The sequence below is a fragment of the Chlorocebus sabaeus genome, chromosome 27 (assembly GCF_047675955.1).
Source record: "Chlorocebus sabaeus isolate Y175 chromosome 27, mChlSab1.0.hap1, whole genome shotgun sequence".
NCBI lineage: Eukaryota > Metazoa > Chordata > Mammalia > Primates > Cercopithecidae > Chlorocebus > Chlorocebus sabaeus.
The window spans coordinates 40,209,782-40,232,309 of NC_132930.1; the positions used below are offsets into that span (position 1 = coordinate 40,209,782).

At 42.2% G+C, this 22,528-nt stretch overlaps 1 protein-coding gene across 2 annotated transcripts in view; it reads left to right on the forward strand.

Annotated features, from left to right (window-relative positions):
* The window catches only part of CLNK (cytokine dependent hematopoietic cell linker), a 248,402-nt gene that overhangs the window by 118,136 nt on the left and 107,738 nt on the right, over positions 1-22,528 (forward strand). For both annotated transcript variants that reach the window (XM_008017899.3, XM_008017900.3), the window contains exon 3: positions 21,247-21,318. In XM_008017899.3, coding sequence (XP_008016090.1) covers positions 21,247-21,318 — 72 coding nt within the window. The remainder of the gene's footprint in view (positions 1-21,246; positions 21,319-22,528) is intronic.

Below are 22,528 nucleotides of genomic sequence, written 5' to 3' on the forward strand. Positions count from 1 at the left end.
GCTAGCGGTCTGTCAATTTTGTTGATCTTTTCAAAAAACCAACTCCTGGATTCATTGATTTTTTGGAGGGTTTTTTGTGTCTCTATCTCCTTCAGTTCTGCTCTGATCTTAGTTATTTCTTGCCTTCTGCTAGCTTTCGAATGTGTTTGCTCTTGCTTCTCTAATTCTTTTAATTGCGATGTTAGAGTGTCAATTTTAGATCTTTCCTGCTTTCTCTTGTGGGCATTTAGTGCTATAAATTTCCCTCTACACACTGCTTTAAATGTGTCCCAGAGATTCTGGTATGTTGTATCTTTGTTCTCATTGGTTTCAAAGAACATCTTTATTTCTGCCTTCATTTTGTTATGTACCCAGTAGTCATTCAGGAGCAGGTTGTTCAGTTTCCATGTAGTTGAGCGGTTTTGATTGAGTTTCTTAGTCCTGAGTTCTAGTTGGATTGCACTGTGGTCTGAGAGACAGTTTGTTATAATTTCTGTTCTTGTACATTTGCTGAGGAGTGCTTTACTTCCAATTACGTGGTCAATTTTGGAGTAAGTACGATGTGGTGCTGAGAAGAATGTATATTCTGTTGATTTGGGGTGGAGAGTTCTATAGATGTCTATTAGGTCTGCTTGCTGCAGAGATGAGTTCAATTCCTGGATATCCTTGTTAACTTTCTGTCTCGTTGATCTGTCTAATGTTGACAGTGGAGTGTTGAAGTCTCCCATGATTATTGTATGGGAGTCTAAGTCTCTTTGTAAGTCTCTAAGGACTTGCTTTATGAATCTGGGTGCTCCTGTATTGGGTGCATATATATTTAGGATAGTTAGCTCTTCCTGTTGAATTGATCCCTTTACCATTATGTAATGGCCTTCTTTGTCTCTTTTGATCTTTGATGGTTTAAAGTCTGTTTTATCAGAGACTAGTATTGCAACTCCCGCTTTTTTTTGTTCTCCATTTGCTTGGTAAATCTTCCTCCATCCCTTTATTTTGAGCCTATGTATGTCTCTGCGTGTGAGATGGGTCTCCTGAATACAGCAGACTGATGGGTCTTGACTCCTTATCCAGTTTGCCAGTCTGTGTCTTTTAATTGGAGCATTTAGTCCATTTACATTTAAGGTTAAGATTGTTATGTGTGAACTTGATCCTGCCATTATGATATTAACTGGTTATTAACCTTATAAGATTTCTTATGCCCATTTACTGTTGATCCCAGTCCCCCACCCCCACTCACTTCCCCAGGCAATTACTAATCTACATTTTTCTCTTCAGATTTACCTTTTCTGGATTATTTCACATTAATGCAATTATTCAATAGGAGGTGTCTTGTTTCTGGCTTCTTTCACTTATCATAACATTTTTGAGGTTAGTTGATGTAGCGTGTGTAACAGTTTATCCATTTTTTTTTTTTTTTTTGCTAAATAATATTCCATTGCATGATTATACATTTTGTCTATCTAACTCACCAATTTATGGGCATTTGGATTGTTTTCCATCTGAGGCTCTTATGGATAATACTACTAAGAAGGTTCATGTATAAGTCTTTGTGTGAACATACATTTTTATTTCTCTTGGGTAGATACCTAAGAGTAGTATTACTGGGTCATATGGTATAACCATGTTCAAATTTTTAAGAAACCATCTCCAGAATCTTGATTCTTTTGTAGAAGCTCATTTCTTCTTTGCTCCCCAACTAAAACACTAGTGATTCAGATATAAGGAACATACCTCCACAGCTGTCCCTATGGCCCAGGATGAAAATCAAAAACAGAAGCAAACAAAGCTGTTTTTTCTCTCCTGATTACACTCATAGCAGAAAAGCACAGAGTTGAAACCACAAAATGAGCCCGCCAAAGAAGTAACAAACTCTTTATTCCCTCTTTTTCAGTCTTTTCTGGCTATACAGTACAAGTAAAACAAAATAACAGTAGAGATACTGAAAATCAAACCATAAGCTTCAAAAGTCTGTCTTGGCTCATGGATCACTCGCTAAAGCCTTTATTTTTAATGTTCTGAGCAAAGATTAAGTATTATTTCATTGCAATTTAATTTACCAGAGAGTTTTACAAACCTACCAAGTGCCTAGTACGGAAAATGATGGAAGTAGAAGTTTCCAATGAGCAGCTTCTAGTCCCACTGGTGAGAAATCCATACCTTACGATCACATATCACATGGTAGTTTGTAAGGGGATTTTGGACTTTTTCTCCCCTTTTGCACACATCAATCCTGTTAACAAATATTCTTTTAGGGGAAGAAGAGAAAAGGAAGATTGAACTTGGATCGTCTCCAGTTTTATATTTCCAGCTATGAACAATAGATGCTGGGGAGTTGAACTTGGAGAACAGCTAAACAAATACTGAAAGTATTAGCATATTAGGCAAGGGATGAGGAGGTTCCTTAATTTGTATATGTATGCATTGGGATGGGGAGAGGAGGAAAGAGAGGGAGGGGAGAAGTTCTATGGGATTTTTGTTTCTTTTGTGTTGCTGTTCTTGAAAGGATGGTAGCATTAACTTATATTGTGCACTCACTCTCAAAGTACAACTAAGACACTATTACCGTTCCCACTTTAAAGATAAGAAGCATGTAGATCAGAGCAGTAAAATCACTGTTAGGCCAGAAGCCCAGGGTTTCATCCTAGGAGTGCCATGTACTATTTCTGACCCCCAACCTGAGCTTGTTCTACCACAGGACATGATAAATGGCAATGCTTTAAGGTGGGTTAGCCAGTGGTGTTCTGGTAAATTTTAATAAATGTTGAACAACTCTCTAGAAAACAAAAAGTATATATACATATATATACACACACATATATATATACACACAACTTTGTTATAAGTGTTACCAGTATAAAAGTTGTATGGTACATAATTTACAAATAATAATGAAATATGCAGTATTCTTCATTATAAATTCCATATAGTCAGTTGCTTCTCATAGAATTATTTCATCGATTTTTACTGAACTCTCACATCTTTAGCAAATCCATGGTTGTAATTGACAAATGAGTATAGTTCTAACATCAATATTGGTTGCTATTTTCCTTTGTATTAATGAGTAAAATAAAAGTGGAACAACAAAGAAATAGGAGAACTTTACTTGATCTTCAGAGATGTGGGCAACTTCTTTGTTGAATCAGATAATAGTTTTCAATATTGGAGGAATATCTCCTGTTTGTGCTATTCACAATGTTGTAGATATTGACACAGCACACTTTTAAGTTAAATCTGCTTTATTCATATTTCCTCCATTATCTTCTTAAGTCTAATGTGTCAACAAAGCAATAAACTAAACCCTGATTTGTAGCATGTGCCCATTTCTGTGGTGTAATTACTCCCACAGTGGCCAATGTCCAGCTGCAAATATGACTTCACTAAATTGAGAGTGGTGAAGAGATAAACAGTAGCATATTTTCACCATTCAGATAAAATAGATGTACATAACATCAAGACCATAGGTAACAGCGAAATGTAATAAAGTAATTAGAAAGTGATGCATTTTGTATATTCATTCTATTTGCTTTTAGTCTAATTTTGTCAATTATAATTTTATATAATTTAATTTTTAATAATGACTGTTTAACAACTGGTGTGCAAAATTCCTGAAACTTTAATGCAGAAATCAGCTCTGCTGGGCCAGCTTCAGCACAGCACTGATAGCTCAATATTCTGTCTGCTCTTCTTCTTCCTGTCCATGCAGGTCTGACATTGAATGCCTCCTTTATTACTGACTTTCTATGAAAATGTTTCAGGCTTTATCAGAACACTACAATTGACTAGTTGACCTTGGGAAAATATTTGACCTTAGAGAGTCATTTCATTATTTGCACATGAAGGTTATTGTACCTTCATCATAGCCTCACTGTAAAGATAGGTAAAGTAACCAGGATTGTGACAAGACAGCATACCTGCTCAGAAACTATGAGCTCGCACCCTCGTCTGCCCCTCAAAAGTCCTGAGGTCTATACCTGGAGCAGGTGCATGGAGAACTCTACTTGTCCTTCTTTGCTCTTCTTTTTCATTTTTTTCTTTCTCATTGTTTTGTTTTGTTTTGTTTTGTTTTGTTTTGTTTTGTTTTGTTTTTTGAGACAGAGTCTCACTCTGTTGCCCAGGCTCGAGTGCAGTGGCACAACCTTTGCTCCCTGCAACCTCCACCTCCCGGGTTCAAGCGATTCTCCTTCCTCCTTCCTCCTTCCTCCCTCCTTCAAGCGATTCTCCTTCCTCCTTCCTCCCTCCTTCAAGCGATTCTCCTTCCTCCTTCCAATCCCAAGGAGCTGGGATTATAGGCACATGACACCATGCGGTTAGCCTGGCTAATTTTTGTATTTTTTAGTAGAGAGGTTTTGCCATGTTGGCCCGGCTTGTTTTGAACTCCTGGCCTCAGGTGATCTGCCCATCTTGGCCTCCCAAAGTGCTGGAATTATAGGCAGGAGCCACCGCACCCAGCCTCTTGTTTTTTAAGAAAGCGTCTCACCCTGTTGCCGGGCTGGAGTAAAGTGACACAAACTCGGGTCACTGCCGACCTCTACCTTCTGGGTTCAAGCAATTCTCCAGCCTCAGTCACCTGAGTAGCTGGCATTACAAGTATGCACCACCATGCGTGACTAATTTTTGTATTTTTAGTAGAGATGGGGTTTCACCATATTGGCCAGGCTGGTCTCAAACACCTGGCCTCAAGTGATCTTCCCTCCTTAGACTTCCCAAAGTGCTGGGATTACAGGTGTGAGCCACTGCACCCAGCCCCTTCTTTGCTCTTCTAATCTCTGTTATTAGCGCACCCAGAACTGATAGCGACCAGATGACCTCTGTGACTAGGAGAGTGGGTAGTCATAGGAAACAATCACAACAAGGCCCTATGTGTATTGATTTTTTGATGCTTACAACAATTCTGTGACATGTTCTCATCAACTGTATTGCAGATAAGAGAAATAAATCCCAGAGGGATCACATCAACTTTCTCCAACTTGAATGTGCACACAGATCCCATGGCCTCTTATTACAAAGCAGATTACAGTTCAGTGGGGCTGGGATGGTGCCTGGGACTCTGCCTGCCTAACCAGCCTTTGGGAGATGCTGCTGGTCTGGGGACCACACTTTGGCTAGCAAGAAATGGGAATTCCCAGGCTGATAAACAGATACGGCCAATTAGCCAATTCCAAATCCCACACTCTTGATGTCCATGATATTCAACCTTCTGGAAAAGCCTAAGTCTACAAGGAGAGTTCCTGGAGAAACAAGGGCATCATAGATATCTATAGAACCAAAGAAGAAAATTCAGCTCTTCCTTAAGGGAACCAGAGCTCTATGTGGATAAATCTAGCATATCCAGGTCACCTGGCATCTCTGTAATGACAGTGTTTACCATTATTTGAGCCACTCATCAACGTGCTAGTTACCGTACATACAAGATGTCTAACATCCCACAGAAATTTCTTACCAGTAGGCTCCATGCAGATATCTCACCCAGACATCTGCCAGGGGAGGAGAATTTAATACTACATTTATTGGAGTTTGAGCCAGAAGACTCTTAGAGCCCAAATAATCCAAATTCCTACATTACAGCTGGAGAAATTTCAGCCTGGAGAAGGCAGGCACACTATGAGTCCGAGGTTGCTCTCTCAATCTCCAGTTGGTATGGTGGTTGCCACTAAGGGTGGCCTGGACATTCAGGGTCCTTGGTCAGCACCTGGCTCCCTGCTTTCTCTGGAATCCTAAGCACATGCTCCAGGTGAGACAGAACCTGTCCTGCAGGTTGTCAAAGACAAAGCCACAGAGTCAGATGAACCATGCAGGATGGAACAAGGGAAAACATGCAAAGTTGGAAGACTTGCTTTTTTAATGGTTTCCAAGGGAGCAGACATTCTGGAGGGATTAATTATGTGGGTAAAGTCTCAGCTATTACAAAGAGAGTAACATCTCCCCTGCTCCCATCCTGGTCCATCTCCTGCTGGGGTTGTGGCAGTAGCTTCCCAAAGGGTCTCTCTGCTTCCACTTTATCCCTCAATGACATAACTATTCTCCAGCCAGAAGACAGAGAGATCCTATTGGGTCATAATTGTTATCTTTGTGTTCCTCTGTCCGAGACCCTGATGTGGCTTCATAGCCATGGCCTAAGTCTACTGCCTCTTAATGACTATAGAGAGGGTCTTGCCACATCTGTCCTGATTCTCCCAAAAGGCTCTTGGACCGTCTTCCCCATCCATGCCTGTAGGCATTCCAGTTCAGCCATGTGGACCTCATTACCTTGATTCAACTACTTAACCACACTCCTGCCTTTGAACTTTTCATTCAGATAACCCACAGCTGACGTGCCCAGTGCCTTTTTCCCTGTTGTCATCTTTCCAACGAGGCTCACCTTGACCACCCCAAGGAATATTCATACCCACCTGGCCACCCTACCCAGGACTCTGATTTTCCCACCTGCTCTACGGTCCTTCCAGAGCACCTTATCACCTGCTAACATGCTATACCCATTCCTGATTCATTCTGTTTACTGTTATTGTTGTCCTTCTCTGTTCCATGGACAGAGATCCTTTTCTGCTTTGTTCCAGAGGAGTTAGGCATCTTCTTTATTTTGTTCACTGATATATCTCGAGCAGTGAGAGTAATTCTCGGCCCACACTGAACACTAAGAAAAAAATAAATGTGTTGTTGAATTCATTTTGGTAAAAATTTCTAGCCTAAATACTTATTGAGGACTTGTTCTATTCCAAGTATAGTTGTAAGCATTTTGCATACGTTATCTCATTTAATTCTTACAATATTCTCAACATATAGCAAAACCTAAACACCCTCGGTGCCAAATGCTGCTATTAAATAGTCCCTGGGGGACACAGATGAGCTGTATTGTGATGATTGACTCCCACCCTGGCTTCCTGGGTTTAACTATCTTTTGATAAGTGCTTTGAAAACCCATGTCTCCAGATAGCATGATAAGATAGATCTGCCACACCCCAGAGCTCATCAGCGTGGGAAAGCAACTGTGTACCAAGGACAGTAGATAAGCCCTGGGGTAAATCTAGGATTCCAACCACTCTCCATTTCCATGAAACCCAGCATGACGCAATAGAGAGTAACAGTCTTTGGGTCAGATGGGCCTGATACTGAACGCCATTCAGGCATTTACTGCTGTGCAGCTGCAGACAATATACTTTGCCTCCCTGGGCTTTTCCTCCCCATCTATAAAGTAGAAATATGGCTTAACCTGAAATGTCAACAGGAATAATTGAGAAAAGTGGCTGACACACTCTCAGCAAGACACTGTGGACATAGGATCTTTCACAGGCCAATGTGTCCGTTGCCTTTTGGGGAATGATTTCAAACTCAAGTTTCTTTCTCAGGACCACGATGTTGGGCAGACCTTGTACTAAAGCTCAGTTCTGTCGCTTCACACCAATCTGTATTGAACTCTTCCTGCGGGCAGGGCCCCATCCTAAGAGCTGGGAATATGGATATAAAATAAATGTCATTTTTTTTTCACTGAGAGATGTAAGTAGGTTTCTTCAGCTCTCTCGACGCTTGGTTACTGAGAGGATCAAATGAGATGGGTCTGGAACAAGAAAGCTTGAATCCAACGTTCACCTATGCACCTTTTCGTTGTAGACATTGTGGGACTAGTGGCTGTGACATGCAGCGTTTACTGTTTACAGAGAGAGATTTGACCAATTGTTCATGATGGCTGCTCTTTGGGGGCAGAATGGGGGCTGTAGGGAGAGAGTGGAGTGTCAGGGACCAGACCATGGAGGACCAGTGAGCCATGTTCCAAAGATGGACTGTGACTACAGGCAGCAGAAATGCCAGATTTTAGAATGAGGATCCTGGCCACAACACAGCGAATGGATTGGAGGAAGTGAGAAGTGGAAAGAAGGAAGGAGAGAGAGTGCTGGCGATTCTCAGAGGACATAAGGCAGGAACCACCCCCTTCTTTTTTTTTTTTTTTTTTTTTGGACCTGCTGGAATCATAAAGTGTGGCACAAAGAGATAGAGGAAAAGCTATTTTCCTAGGGGCTCCTTCTCTGGAAGACCCTCTGGCACTCATGGGAGGCCCCTCCCAGCTTTCCTGCAGACTGCAGAAGAAGGTCCATTACTTTTTTTTATTATTATTTTTTTGAGACTTATTCTCCCTCTGTTGCCCAGCCTGGAGTGCAGTGGCACGATTTCAGCCCACTGCAACCTCCACCTCCCAGGTTCAGGTGATTATCATGCCTCAGCCTCCTGAATTGCTGGGATTACAGGCACCCAACACGATGCCCAGCTAATTTTTGTGTTTGTTTGTTTCTTTGTTTCTTTGTTTGTTTGGTTTTGAGATGGAACCTTGCTCTGTCACCAGGCTGGAGTGCTGTAGTGCAATCTTGGCTCACTGCAACCTCCGCCTCCTGAGTTCAAGAAATTCTCATGCCTCAGCCTCCCAAGTAACTGGGATTACAGGCACGTGCCACCACACCCAGCTAATTTTTTTTATTTTTAGTAGAGATGGGGTTTCACCATGTTGGCCAGGATGGTCTCAATCTCCTGACCTCGTGATCTGCCCGCCTCGGCCTCCCAAAGTGCTGAGATTACAGGCGTGAGCCACTGCACCCAGCCTAATTTTTGTATTTTTAGTAGAGATGGAGTTTCACCATGTTGACCAGGCTGGTCTCGAACTCCTGACCTCAAGTGATCCACCTGCCTCGGCCTCCCAAAGTGCTGGGATTACAGATGTGAGCCATACCATGGCCAGCCCATTATGTCTTTTTTACTTGGGCTATTTATGGGGTGTCTATTTACCAGTACAGATCAAGTTTTTATTTTGAGGATTCATACGTGTGTGTGTGCATGTGTGTGTGCATGTGTGTGTGCGTGCGTGTGTGCGTGTGTGTGTGCACGCGTATGCGTGTGTGTGTGTTGCTTTTTTATGTTGTTTTCTATCACGCATCCAGAATCTTTCAGGCATGACCATCTATAAATTAAATTCCACCAGGAACACATCTATGGACCTATAAAAAGGGTAATTCACTGTTGTTATTGTATTTGCTCATTACATACATTGATGGTCTATTAAAAGTTACATCTCTTGACAGAAAGAGACAGAGAAAAAAAGGAGAAAGCATTTGAAAAGATGAGATGTAAGGCCTCTCTTTGTCTAGGTTCATGTATTTCCTCTTGCTGAATCAAAATTTAAACAAAAAAGAAGAGGAGGGGAAAAGCTTTTATGGGTTTTCTGGAAACCTGGGCATCAAGGATTCAGGATTATTTTCTTGTTTTCTAAATTAGATCAGCTTTTTTTGTCTTTCTCTTTTTCTCTCCCCAAGATTAAAAAGATTTAAAAAAAAAAAAAAAAAAAAAAAAAAGAACATTCATTTAAAAGGCGCATAACGAGGCTTAATTAGAAAACGAGTACTAGGGAAGTCAAGGCCAAGCAAAAGGGACCCGGATCACCTCACATGGAGCCAGAAGCTGCAGTGGAATCTTCTCTCTCTCCACATCTGGTTAGCTTGGACAGATGATTTCACTTCACAGGGTCTCATTTTCCTCATTTGTGAAATTAGCAGGTTCAAGCAGATGATATGTATTTTTCCACCCAGCTTCATGCTTTGAGATTCTTTGAGAGTATAACTCTGGAAAAGAAGCTAAAATCAAATGCCACCCTCCACTTTGCGCCTGCAACCCATAGGTAGTGCTGGTCTATTCTAGAATACTCTGAAACCCTTTTCTGCCTCAGTAAACAAGAATTAGTTATTCCCTTGAGGCATTCCTGCCTCCAGGAGTCTTGGATCTTCTCAGGCACAAATATTTCCTCTGCTGCTCTTCTGTGTGAGGGTCTTGACAGGTGGTCCCTAATGTCAGGAAATTCAGAGTTTTGGTAGAAGATGTGAATGCAAATGATGACTGTGCAGGTGGCAGTCCCTGAAGACCAAAGTCTGATCTATTTCAATGGAGAACCCAGGGCCTTACTGTGAGTCAGAAGAAGCTAGAAGACAGGAATGCAGCCCAGGTGGACTCCAGGGACTGGAAGGAGATCGGAGAATGGGCTACCTCCTGACCCATAAGGACTTCTGACTAAGTATGAATCCAACAGGCAGCAGTTAGAGCTGAGTGCCAAGGGAAAACAGGGCCAGAGCCAGGTAGACTGTCCTGAAACCAGGTAGCCATTCAAATGGTACAAAGGTAGGAGTGTGAGGAAAAGAGAGGCAGAGGGGATGAGAGTCCCTTGCTCACTGGCTTGGTTCCCACTCGGCTGTCAGCTTTATGAGGGCAGCACCTAATCTGTCTTGTTTAACGTGACCCAGGCCTGTGATGAACTGAATATTTGTGTCCTTTAAGTTCCTATGTCAAAATCTCAACCACCGATGATGATATTGTGAGGTGGGGCCTTTGAGGCCCTCATGAATGAGGCACTAATGCCCTTCTAAGAAAAAATATGAGAGAGATGATTTTTTTTGGCCACATGAGGATACCACAGGGAAACAGCTCTCTGCAAATCAGGAAACAGGCTCTCACCAGACGCCAATTCTAAGGGTAGCTTGATCTTGGACTTCTCAGCCTACAGAGCTGTGAGGGATAAATATTTGTTATTTAAGCCCCCCAGCCTATGATAATTTTTTAGAGCAGCCCAAACTGACTCAGACAAGGCCTAATACAATCCCCAGCCCACAGAGGCTACTTAATGCATAGTTGACTTGAGGATAACATGAGGGTTTTCTTCCCGATTTCAACACAGTTCAGTAAAGAATTTTCATCAAAGGAGTTGGTTCCCATGACCCAGACACAGAGCCTTTTAGGAATAGTCAACAAGGATGCAAAATGAGAGGCATGGGGTTCGAGTTGAAGCTAGGGGCTCAGAAAACACAGCTGTTATTCACTAAGGAGAGAGCAAGCATCATTCTAGTTCACAGAGGAAACGTGTTACATCTGCGTAGAAGCATTTGGGCAAGACTATTGGAAAGGATGGCATCTGAGCTGGTACCTGAAGACCAAGGAGAGTTGGAAGATGTAGAGATGGGAGAAGAGGAGGAGAAGAGAGGGAATGGGCCTAGCAGGCTGAGGAGACTGCATGAGCAAACTGCATCTCAACTTGCTATATTTCAGCTGAGCAGGAAGTTCAGTTTGCATGGATTGTAGGTTGAAAAACAAAATTGAGGAGTTGAAATGATAACTAAGATAAAATCGTAGAAGATCTTTGAGTGGAAAGGGATTAGCGTCAAGGAGATCAATGAAGGAATTCTTGCAGGGGTCCGGGAGAAAGATCAAGAGGCTTTGGTAAGCACAGGACACTCCAAGTTCTCATGTCCCGTTACATATGCACATCTCTCCGAGTACATGGATTTTTTGAGACTCTTCTACTGGACTTTCAACTGCTAATGATTCAGCACTTTTATTCCTCTCTGTTTAACACAGGGACAGAAAAGTGCTCAGGATATTTTTGATGATTATCCACCATGGACAACATCAAACAGCCTTACCCTCTGATTTTACAGACGCAATAACCAGGGCTTATAGTTATGAATGGTTAAGTGATTTAGTTGAGTGACACAATAGTTGATAAAATAGTTAGGGCTCAAACCTGAATCACACAGCCAAGCTCTCAGTCCCATTCAGCTGACTGTCCCTGGACTCATTGTCCAGGATTGTGGCTGAAAACACCATAAATGGGAGGCACTGACAAGACGTATAGGACCCTCTGAGCAAGGTCCCTAACGCTGCAGCTGCTTCAGAATAGAAGTTTGTCTTATATTTGAGGCCTTTTCCTAACTTTGTGCTACAGACATACTGCTAGGCAAGACAAAAACAGCCTCCAAATTCGGTGGGTTGTGTTCCCTGGCGTGCAGAGGCACAAGGAGATACAGTACTTTATAGGATTCCAGTCTCTGAGCAGGGTTCGCGATCATGCCTTATCATCAGTGTCTGCTTCCCAGCAAATGAAGCTTCCTGCAAGATAGCGAGGCGTGGGTTCATTGCAACTACCCAGGTCAGGAGAGAGATTGTACTGTGGCCAAATGATAGATAACAAGACCCACTGTGTCTTCATTGGCAGCTCAAACTCCAGTATGACTCAGATGGGGGAAAAGAGAGCATGCCACAGTGGGGCAACGGCAACCTATTAGGACCTTCCCACCTGTCCTTGTTCTTACCAGAAACCAGCTGAAAGCCTTGCTCAACTCTTGTGAGATGCATCAGCAAAGAAACTCTTATGGGTGCACCTTTTTCCCCATTCCTCAGACACCGAGTGTTGCCTAGAATGGACTACCAGTCATCAACAGAGTCTGTTCATTGAAGTGACAGGTTTTAAACCAAGATATGTCCAACTATAGGACCCAAATGGCTAGAGCCTGAGCCATGATTTTCTCATCTGTTAACATGAGGACAACATATGTATCTAATTTAAGAGATTGTGATGATTAAATCAACTCACCCAGGGCAGTACCTGCAACAACCTAGATGCTTACTACCTGTTAAAAACATTTTTTTCTACTGTATCTGTCAAGAGGTTATTCCCAATGACTACATCTTTATGATGTGTATTAGTCAGAGCTCTATAGAAAAGCAGAATCAACTGTGTGTGTGTGTGTGTCTGTGTGTGTGTGTGTGTGTCTGTGTGTGTGTGTGTGTGTGTATAGTCACGCACCATATAACATTTAGGTAACTGAAGGGCCTCCTATATGATAGTGACCCCATAAGATGATAATGGAGCTGCAAACTTCCTATCACCTAGTAATGCTGTAGCTGCTGTAACATTGTAATGCCACACATTACTGACGTGTTTGTGATGATGCTGGTGTAAACAAAACTGTGCTGCCAGCATATAAAAGCATAGCACATACAATTACGTAAAGTACACAATACTTAGTAATCATAAATGGCTATGTTACTGGTTTATGTATTTACTAGACTATACTTGTTATTGTTATTTTAGAGTGTGCTCCTTTTATTTATTTATTTTTTTAATTAACTGTAAAACAGCCTCTGGCAGGTTCTTGAGGAGGGTTTCCAGAAGAAGGCATTGTTATCACAGGAGATGACAGTTCCATGCGTGTCATTGCCCCCGAAGACCTTCCAGTGGGACAAGGTGTTGGGGCGGCAGGCAGTGATACCGTTGACCCTGACCCTATGCAGGCCTAGGCTAATGTGTGTGTTTCTGTCTTAATTTTTTAACAAAAATGTTTAAAAAGTAATACAAATTTTGAAAGTTTAACATTAAACGTTTACAGAATAAGTATATAACAAGTATCTTCGTACAGCTATACCCTGTGTTTTTGTTTAAGTGTTATTACAAGAGTCAACGTTTTTTAAATTGAAACATTAATAAGTAAAAAAGTTACAGTAAGCTAAGTTTAAAGAAAAAAAAAGTCTAAAATAAACATACAGAGTCTCCAAGCCTACAGTAGTGTACAGTCATGTCCTAGGCCTTCACATTCACCCACCACTCACTCACTGACTCACCCAGAGCAAATTCCAGTCCTGCAAGCTTCATTCATTCAAGGTAAGTGCCTTATACAGGTATGCCATTTTCTTTTTTTATTTATTTATTTTTTGAGACAGAGTCTTGCTCTGTCCCCAGGCTAGAGTGCAGTGGCACGATCTCAGCTCACTGCAACCTCCACCTCCGGGGTTCAAGCAATTCTCCTGCCTCAGCCTCCCGAGTAGCTGGGACTACAGGTGTGCACCACCACACCCAGCTAATTTTTGTATTTTTAGTACAGACCGGGTTTTACCATGTTGGGCAGGATGGTCTCGATCTCCTGACCTTATGATCTACCTACCTTGGCCTCCCAAAGTGCTGGGATTACAGATGTGAGCCACTGTGCCCCACCCAGGTGTGCCAGTTTTTAATCTTTTTTAGCTTATTTTTACTGTACCTTTCTATTTTTAGATATCTTTGTACTTGTAACACATGTACCATTGTGTTATAATTATTTACAGTATTCATTACAGTAACATGCTCTTTAGGTTTGTAGCCTAGAAGCAATAGGCTATACCATGTCACCCAGCTGTGCAGTAGTTCCACCATCTCGGTTTGTGTAAGTACACTCTATGATGTTCACCCAAGGACACGCTTCCCAGAACACATTCCCATCATTAAGTGATGTGTCACTGTACATACATATGTATCCAGAGAGAGAGAGAGAGAAAGCAAGGGAGATTTATTTTAAGGGATTATCTCACAAGATTTTGGGAGAAATCTGTAGGTCAGGCTGGCAGGTGGGAGATTCAGGTAAGAGTTGATGTTGTAGTTTTAAAACTAAATTCCACAGGGCAATAGGCTGGAAACTCAGGCAGGCTTTGTATGGTACAGTCTCAAGGCATAACTTCTTCTTGTTCAGGAAACCCTAGTCTTCTCTATTAAGGCCTTCAGCTGATTGGATGAGGCCCACCCACATTAGGAAGCATCATCTGCTTTAGTCAGAATCTACTGATTTAAATGTTAATCATATCTAAGAAATAGCTTCACAGCAACGTCTACACTGGTGTTTGAACAAACAACTGGGCTCCATAGCCTAGCCAAGTTGACTCACAAAATTAACCATCACACCATGAAACTGCAAAGGCAGTGAATAGGTGGGGAGTAGTGATTAAATCATCTCATTGCCAGAAATTCATTATTGGACTTCCCTCTCAAGTTCCTATGTGAAGTGTTACAAGCTCAAATTTTCAGGGGGCAGTCTCCTGATATAAAAATGTGAGATAATAGGGAATGAACGGTGGGGCTTCATGAACTTGAAAGAATAGACCCAATACACATATATTTAAACTTTAAAAAAAGGCTGTAACAAGAAGGCTTTTTGTGCCCTTTGGTTTTTCAAGGATGGGCAGATCAAGCACATGGATGTTGACTGCCATCTAGGCCGTGGTGCATCACGGCCCCAGAACCTTCACTTAGTTGCTCAAGGAGAGTGCTAAAAATCTCCTCGGCTTAGAAGAAGTGTGTGCAGGAACATGCAACTTGAAGGAGGTTTACACCTAGCACCCTTACAGCTTAGGGACCAAATGGAATGAACAAAATGGACATCGATCACTTGGCTACAGTTCTAGAACTGCAGCTTTGCCTCTCTGTAATCGAGTAAGCCACATTTCTGACCTGGCTGGAATATTTCAATTACCAACCGCCCTTCTTGATGCTACTGGTTGTTCAATTACGATATTCTTTAGTCATTTGGGGTAAGAACTGGGCCCTAGAGAATAAATATAATCATGAACATGCAATCAATATATGAGGAAGGTGCTATACCCCTGCTCTTCCCCATGTGTAAAATGGGAATAAGATTCACTGAATAGCTTGTTCAGTTGGCATAGCTGCATTCATATCCAGTCTACTCGCTCCCAGAGGACACTTGCCCTCAGGATCACTCCTGCCTTCAGCTCATCCGTTCTCCTTCTTTCTGCTCCTTCTCATTCTCTTCTACTGAAAAATATAACCAAAGCACATCTTGGCTTCTTTGGGTCCTCAAACTCATTAAATAAAAGAGTCAGAATCCAAGATGATCTTGTACTACACTCTGTCAGTCTCCATCCAGATCTCCCTCTCAACCTTTTTTGGGAATTGCCTTGGCTGAGCAGGGTTGCCTCGCCTGGAGCAGCCCATACCCACTGACTCGGCCACCCAGGGATGCATAGATCTGGCCTTCCCACCCCAATGTGGGATACTCAGAAGAGTCCTCATTCCCCGTGGGGGCCGCTGAGGCCTCTGTTGCAACTGCATCACAGCCCACTTTTCCCTCTGCCCAGTCCTGCCTCTTTCTCTTCCCTCCACAGGGGTTGGTCCCAGGAGCAAAACACTTTCTGCATGGTCACCTCTGTCTCAGAGTCTGCTTCCTCAGGAGCCCAACCTGAGGCAGTTCCTGAGGAGATGGGTCATGTGCTGAACGTGAGGCAAAAAAAATTCAGCAGGATGGGGATAGAATAGGACTGGACTCATAGGATTGTTAGGAGGATTAAATGGATTAATATCTTGTAAAATGCAAACAATGACCAGTTAGGTGAAAATCTTATATATAAATTTCTTGCAGTTCTGATTTTCATTATAATGATAGTGTTGTACCTTATTACTATTACTCATGATGTTTGTGCCAAAAATCAAACTGTATAAAACCTTGACAGAGAATTGTGACTTAAGAGCAATTTTAGTGATTTCTCAGCAGCCTGCAAGCTCACTCTGAGTGTATAGAATGAGAAGCTTCTGGAAAAATCAGAACTGAAGCTAAAAGTCTATTGAGAGAAGTGTAGTTTTACAACAGAAGAAATGGCAGTCCTTTCTGTGCTGGTCAGACTGCACCTGCCATATTGGGTGTAGTTGGGAGCATCTCACTGTAAAGGTGAGAAATTAGAGGGGAATGACCAAGATGGGATGGAGAAGATGTCTTTAACTCTTGGAGTAGCCTTCCTGTACTTACTCTCCACTGTCAACTCGCTGTGTCATCCATCTGGCAATTCAACCCCTCACTGGTTGTCACCACCTAGTGAAAGCCTTCCTTGACTATACCATCACTTAAATATTTGACCAGCTTCTCCCTCCTTTTTCTTCTAGACCATATGTACATTTTTTATCATTGTGCCTATAGCATTGCTCGTGTTTGGATGTGAGTCTGATTCCTTTCTTCGTCTCTTGGGACAGATGAGATGTTCAGTGCATGTCTTTTCCTGCGGCTGGCATAACAAATTGCCACAAACGTAAACATACTGGCTGAATACAACGGAGATTTACTCTCACCGTTCTGGAGCCCGGAAGTCTGAAATCAACGTTTAGCTAGGGCCGTGCTCCCTCCCATGCCTCTAGGGGAGAGTTCTTTCCTGCCTCTTCCAGCGTTTAGTGGCTCCAGGTGTTCCTTGATTTGTGGCAGCATCACTCCAATCTCCGCCATCTTCACATGGGTCTTTTCCGCAGCCTCCTCATAGAAGAACACTTTGCATTGTATTTAGAGCCCACTTTAACCCAAGATCATCTGATCTCAATATCCTTAGCTTAGTTACATTGTTAAAGATGTTTTTTCCAAATAAGGTCACATGTACAGTTTTTGGGTAGACATATACCTTGGTACACATTGTTAAACCCACATATCAATTCAACTACACTGAATTGGCTTCTATTAGGTCTACATGAAAAGTAATGAGGGTCTGCAAAGGGCAGTTTCACAGAGGAAATAAGACAGGGAAAACGCAAGGCAAATGTGAAGGAGGACTAGATGGGTGTCATTGACTGGTCATGCAGGAGGGAGATGCAGAAAGGGAAAAGGAAATCAAAGATCACTGCAAAGTATTGGACCTGAAGGTGCTGGAAGGGGGCTCAAGCAAAGAGACTGGAGTGTGTGGGGTGATGTGCTCTGTTTCGGCAGAAGATGAAGTGATTGCAAGAACAATTATTTGGTTGGCCCACTGATGTTCTGTGCCTCAGTTTCCCCATAAGCCTATGGCACTTCCAGCTTTTCCAGGATGTGCTGAGCTCCTGGTGCAATCAATTAGCCTGTGTTGTTTCCCTGGAGGACACTTGACCAGAGTCCATGATAAGCAAATCGAGCAGCAGTTTAAAAAGCTTTATGTGATTCATTTCACTAGGTGGGTGGGATGGGCTGAGTGTACCGGAAAGGCAGCTGGCCCCAAATGTTTGAGACCTTGTAAAATGATGTGCATCTACTTAGGAGACTAGTAAATGGTACTGTCCTCCCCAAGTGCGATAGCCAGCTTGGGAACCTTGAGCATCTCCTTTCAAGGTCCGATCTCAATTCAGTGCAAAACAAACAACTTTGCCCTATTATGCGTAACATTCTTTAATAACATTTTCTGTGATACGTTGAGAGTTTATAAATCTTTCAGCATTGTATATTTTTTAAAAGTATACCTAAAATCTCAGCACTTAGGATTCAGATTTAGGGCAGGGAGACCTGGTAATGCTTGTTGCTCTTTGTAAGTAGTTTACAAACAGGCTTTTACCACTTACTGTCTAGGTAGATGGCTCTTTATTTTCCACCCTTGTTAATATTTTCCTTCAATAATCCACTGTAGGAAGAACAGCTCCTACTCCCCATTCTCCATTCTCCCCACCTTCTTTCCTTCTCTCTCGTGTGTCCCTTAGTTGCTTCCAGCTGGGCCTGCTCTGACTTCCTTTGCAACATAGCTGACACACACTCTCCAGGAGATGCGTGAACTGATGCATAGCCCTGGTTCTACTCCCAACTAGCCTAGCCACCTGGAACTAAATCCTCTCCACTCTAGGGTCCCATTTCCTCATCTGTAGCATGGAGCTGAGAAGAATGCCTGCCTATTTGCTACTCAGGGTTGCTGCAAACATGAAATAAAAAGAGAGTTTGAGTTCAGCTCTCTTCTTAAAGTTAAAAAGGCCAAAGCTGATTATCTAGAAAGGTCAGAAGTAGTTCCCAGTCTTTTGGGTTCTTGAGGCACCTGGGAAGAAGTTGAGAAATTCTCAGACTCTATCCCGTACTCCTAAAATTGGCCTGGTTAAAGCCATTTAGGCAAACGTTACATGGGCTGTCAGAGCACAGAAATGGTGCCCATAACCTAGAGACATGATGAAACTGAGGGCTCCTTTTCAGTGCAGGGTTAGGTCAGAATTCCTCTGGTATCAAAGAGATTCAAAGGACTCTATCCAATTAACGACATGGCTTGCTATTGTGTATAAGCCCAGACTCACAGGCCATTTATGTATTTGTATCTAGGTATCTATTCATTATCTTACAAACATTCCTGCAAGCATGCAGGGTCAGTTATCCAGTGTTCTAGGAGAGAAAAAGATGCCCAGGCTACAGCCTACCCTTGCAAGGCTCCAATGCAAGGGGACACGGACAGGTACATGTATAATGAATGCATGTACAGGGCGTTTAACAATATTAGATTGTTTACTTGCTTATGGCTTGGCTCCCTAAATACGCTAAAAGCTCCAGGAAGCAGCCTTCATCTGTTCTTTAATTACTATCCCCTATTGCCTAGTGCATTGCCTGGTAAGGAATAAACCCAATAACTATTTGTTGAGTAAATGAATGATTGGACTCATGAACAAACGAAATGAATGGCAATAGAGAGGTATGCAAATATACCAGAGGGACTCAAAGCGGAAGCAGCAGGGAAGAATTCATAGGGAAGTAATATCTGAACTTGACCTTGAAGAATGAAAAGCATTTTGCCAGGCCCAGAGGAGGCAAAAAGAATAATTAGATCAATGATATGGGAGCATTAAGGAAAAAAAAGGTCTGGCCCAGAGGCCACAGTGTGAGATGACCTGGCAGAGAGAGATGGTAGCAGGAAATAAAGAAGCAACAGAAATGGGATTCCAGGCCACTGGGGCAGGAAACTTAGCTATCGTGGTTAAGAGTTTGGGTTTTCTCTTGCAGGAATAGAGAACTGATGAGGATTCTCAAGGAGGTGACTTGATAATATTCTGCTATTAATAATTACAAAGGTTGTTCTTGCTGCAGTTTGGTGTATGGATTGGAACCCCAGAGGCCAGGAAAGAAGTTGGGGTAAATGCTGGAAGTCAGCCTAGAGATATTGAAAGCAGAAGTAACGCTGAATATATTAAAAAGCTCATGAAAGTGACAAAGAAGAGACAGGGTCAGGAGGCATTTGGGGACTCTGACCATTAGGATCGGGTAACAGATTAGAATGATGGCAATGATAGAGGGGGAGGGGTGGGAAGACTCAAGGTTAGCACCCAGGCTACTGGTTTGGAAACCATGTGAGCAACGGATCCTCTCACTAGGAAAAAGTCCTGTGTCTGCTGGAGAATAACCAATTAGAAAGATCCAGAAAATAGTTCAGTGTTCATGCCTGGAACTTAGTAGAGAAGTCAGAGTGCAGATGGAAATTTGTGAATTCAGCTGTATTTAGATAGAAAAAATCAATAATGAAATATGTGAAATAGTATAATAATGAAATTTTAAAATAAAAAATGGAACAATGAAATTAATGATAATGAAATAAGCCATCATCTTTCTAGATGGTCAATATACACAGTAACAAAATATACTCAAACAACTCGCAGATTTTTAAATGTATTATGTTCTATTCTATGGGCTACAGGCAAAGTCCAAGATGAAGAGAGAGCCTGAAGTCATCCTGAAGTATTTCCTGGACTTCTTTAGTTTTGTGTGTACATGTATGAGTGTCCACTCAGCTCCTCGGTGGACCAGGCACTGACCCAGGCCCTGGGGATGCTAAGTCCTGCAAATCTCTGCTTTTGTGGAGATGGAAGTTGAGCAGTCAGATGTGAACACAAGTTACCAGTTAAAACAGAAGTAAAATTAAAACTCAGGCAAGTGCTGTGAAGGAGCGAGTCTGAGAGGTCGAGGAGGATTCTCTGAGGAGGTAGCGCTTGAGCTGAGTTCGGAAGTAAGAGTTGCCATTAATAAGAAGGAAGACAAGGGCATCTGAGAAAGGGGGAACGGTACCTGAAAGGGCCCCATGGGAGGAAGCAGAGAAAGTCCAAGACCAGGAAGAGGCAAATTTGCTCCAAGTGGAACTGGGAGGACAAACAGGGTAGCTGAGCTAAGGAGGCCATTGTCAGGAGCGTTTGTGGAGGAAAAAAATCACCAGTTGGTGTTTGATAGAGCTCACGAAATGCCTGCAAAAGAAAGGAAAGTGTAGGAAACTTGGCTGATTAAATGAACTAGGAATGTATAACAATGATGCTTTATGACAGTGAATGTATTTAATGACTGTTAGCTAATTAACTCAATGAAAAATAAGTTAATCTCTTCATAGAAAGTGCCTTAGCAAGCTGCCTAAATGATATGGGAGCTCAATAAATATTACTTGAATCAGAGTTGCTATTGCTAAATAGTCTGTCTTCCCACGTTGGATAATGTTTGCTAGATTTTTATGAAATTCAACAAACATAGGAAAGCATCTGAGACATTGCCTGGTTCATGGTTGCTGTCCCTCAAATTTCTTAACAGCCTCTCATCAACCATGTGGCAAAAGTATGATATTCTTCATTTTACAGAGGAGACAGATACTGGCAGAGCTTAAGGACGGTAACAAGGTCACCCTGCTGATGAGGGAGAGGCAGCCCACATCCTTGTCTTAACTGGGCACTTCTTCTGCCCCACACTACTATTTCCTGTAAAATAAAGCTCTTACATTTAAAAATTAAGTAATTGGATTACTTTAAACACAGATTTTCTTTAACCCTAGCGGTAATGCAAGGAGAGATTCAGAATTATGTGTGAGACATAATTACTTAAATCTGACTGGGTGGTTGTTTCTATGAATGAATGCACTTAATTAATTTTTCTCCTAGCTTCTTGCTATTTCCCAGCTATAATTTATTTTCTTTCATCCCAGGGGCAATAGAAGGACAACTAAAGAAGGAACCAACGATTTGAAATTCCAGAACTTCAGTCTGCCAAAAAACAGGTTAGAATATTTACTTGTTTATTAATAGACGAGTGAAAATTTTAATTCTGTAGCAAATAAGCTGACCGTCACACACACGGAAATTGTCAATGTGATGGAATGACCTGTAGTGACTTAGAGGTCAGACAGAGACCAAGGTACAGGAGAAGGGGCTTGGCTAGGGTTGAGCAGCCAGAAGGTATGTGATACAAAGCGAGGCTGAGAAGCCCCCACCTCCACAGCTCTGCAGGCCAGGCCTCCTTCCACCCACCCCTCCCAGGTCTCCAAACAAGCCCAGAGAGAGCCAGTGATGGGGAGGCTTCTCTTCCTCTAGCAGTGAATGATTTGAATGATGGATCATGGATCCGGCCACAAGTTTACCTTGGAGTCTCACAGCAAGTCGACAAGAGAGAGCCAAGTGCTTCCATTGTTATTTCCTTTGTCCTTCGATTGAGAATAACGTTTGCTGAGCAGTTATGGCATCAAAACCTGCACAGGCTACTGAAAATGCAGAGACCAAAGACAAAGTCTCTCCCTCAAGGAACTCACAGACTAGTCAAAAATCTCAGAATGGAGTGCTAACTTGATTGAATGACTGACAAGAGACAAGACCTAAAGTCAAATCCAGCTGTGCACTGCCCAGCCTTGCCCAGCAGACTAAACCTGGGCCACATCCTCATGTGCAGAACTGTCTCTCTGATGCTCAGGTGGGACTCCCTGGCCAAGCATTCCTGGGGGTGGCTTCTGTTCCTAGAGGTACCCAAGGGTCCTTACAAGTTATATCAATCCTCATATCCCAATTCAAGTCCATCCAACAAACATCCTTCATTCCCTACTATGTGTCAGACACTATAAGCAGTCTTGGAATTCTAAAATGTTCTGGAATAAATAGTTCTCCTAAGCAGAGTAAATGAATGCTGGTAAGATGATAGAATACTTGAGGTGTTTTGCAAAACCACTTTGAGTAGAGGGAAATTTGTGGCTGTTCTCAGACTTCTTTAATGTTTACATTAAATACATTTGAATAATGCATTTTAAGTCCGTTTTCCTTATTTCTTGACAATAGCAAGAGATGGGAGATGGAAGGTTTAGAAGCCCTCCTTCAAATGGAGAGGGATGAAGCAATTACATACATCAAAGTAATATTTACAGTTACATTTGGAGGAAAAAAGACAGAGAGAGAAGAGCAGTGCTTTTTTTCTGAAGCAAATTATTTCAAAATGTGTCATAG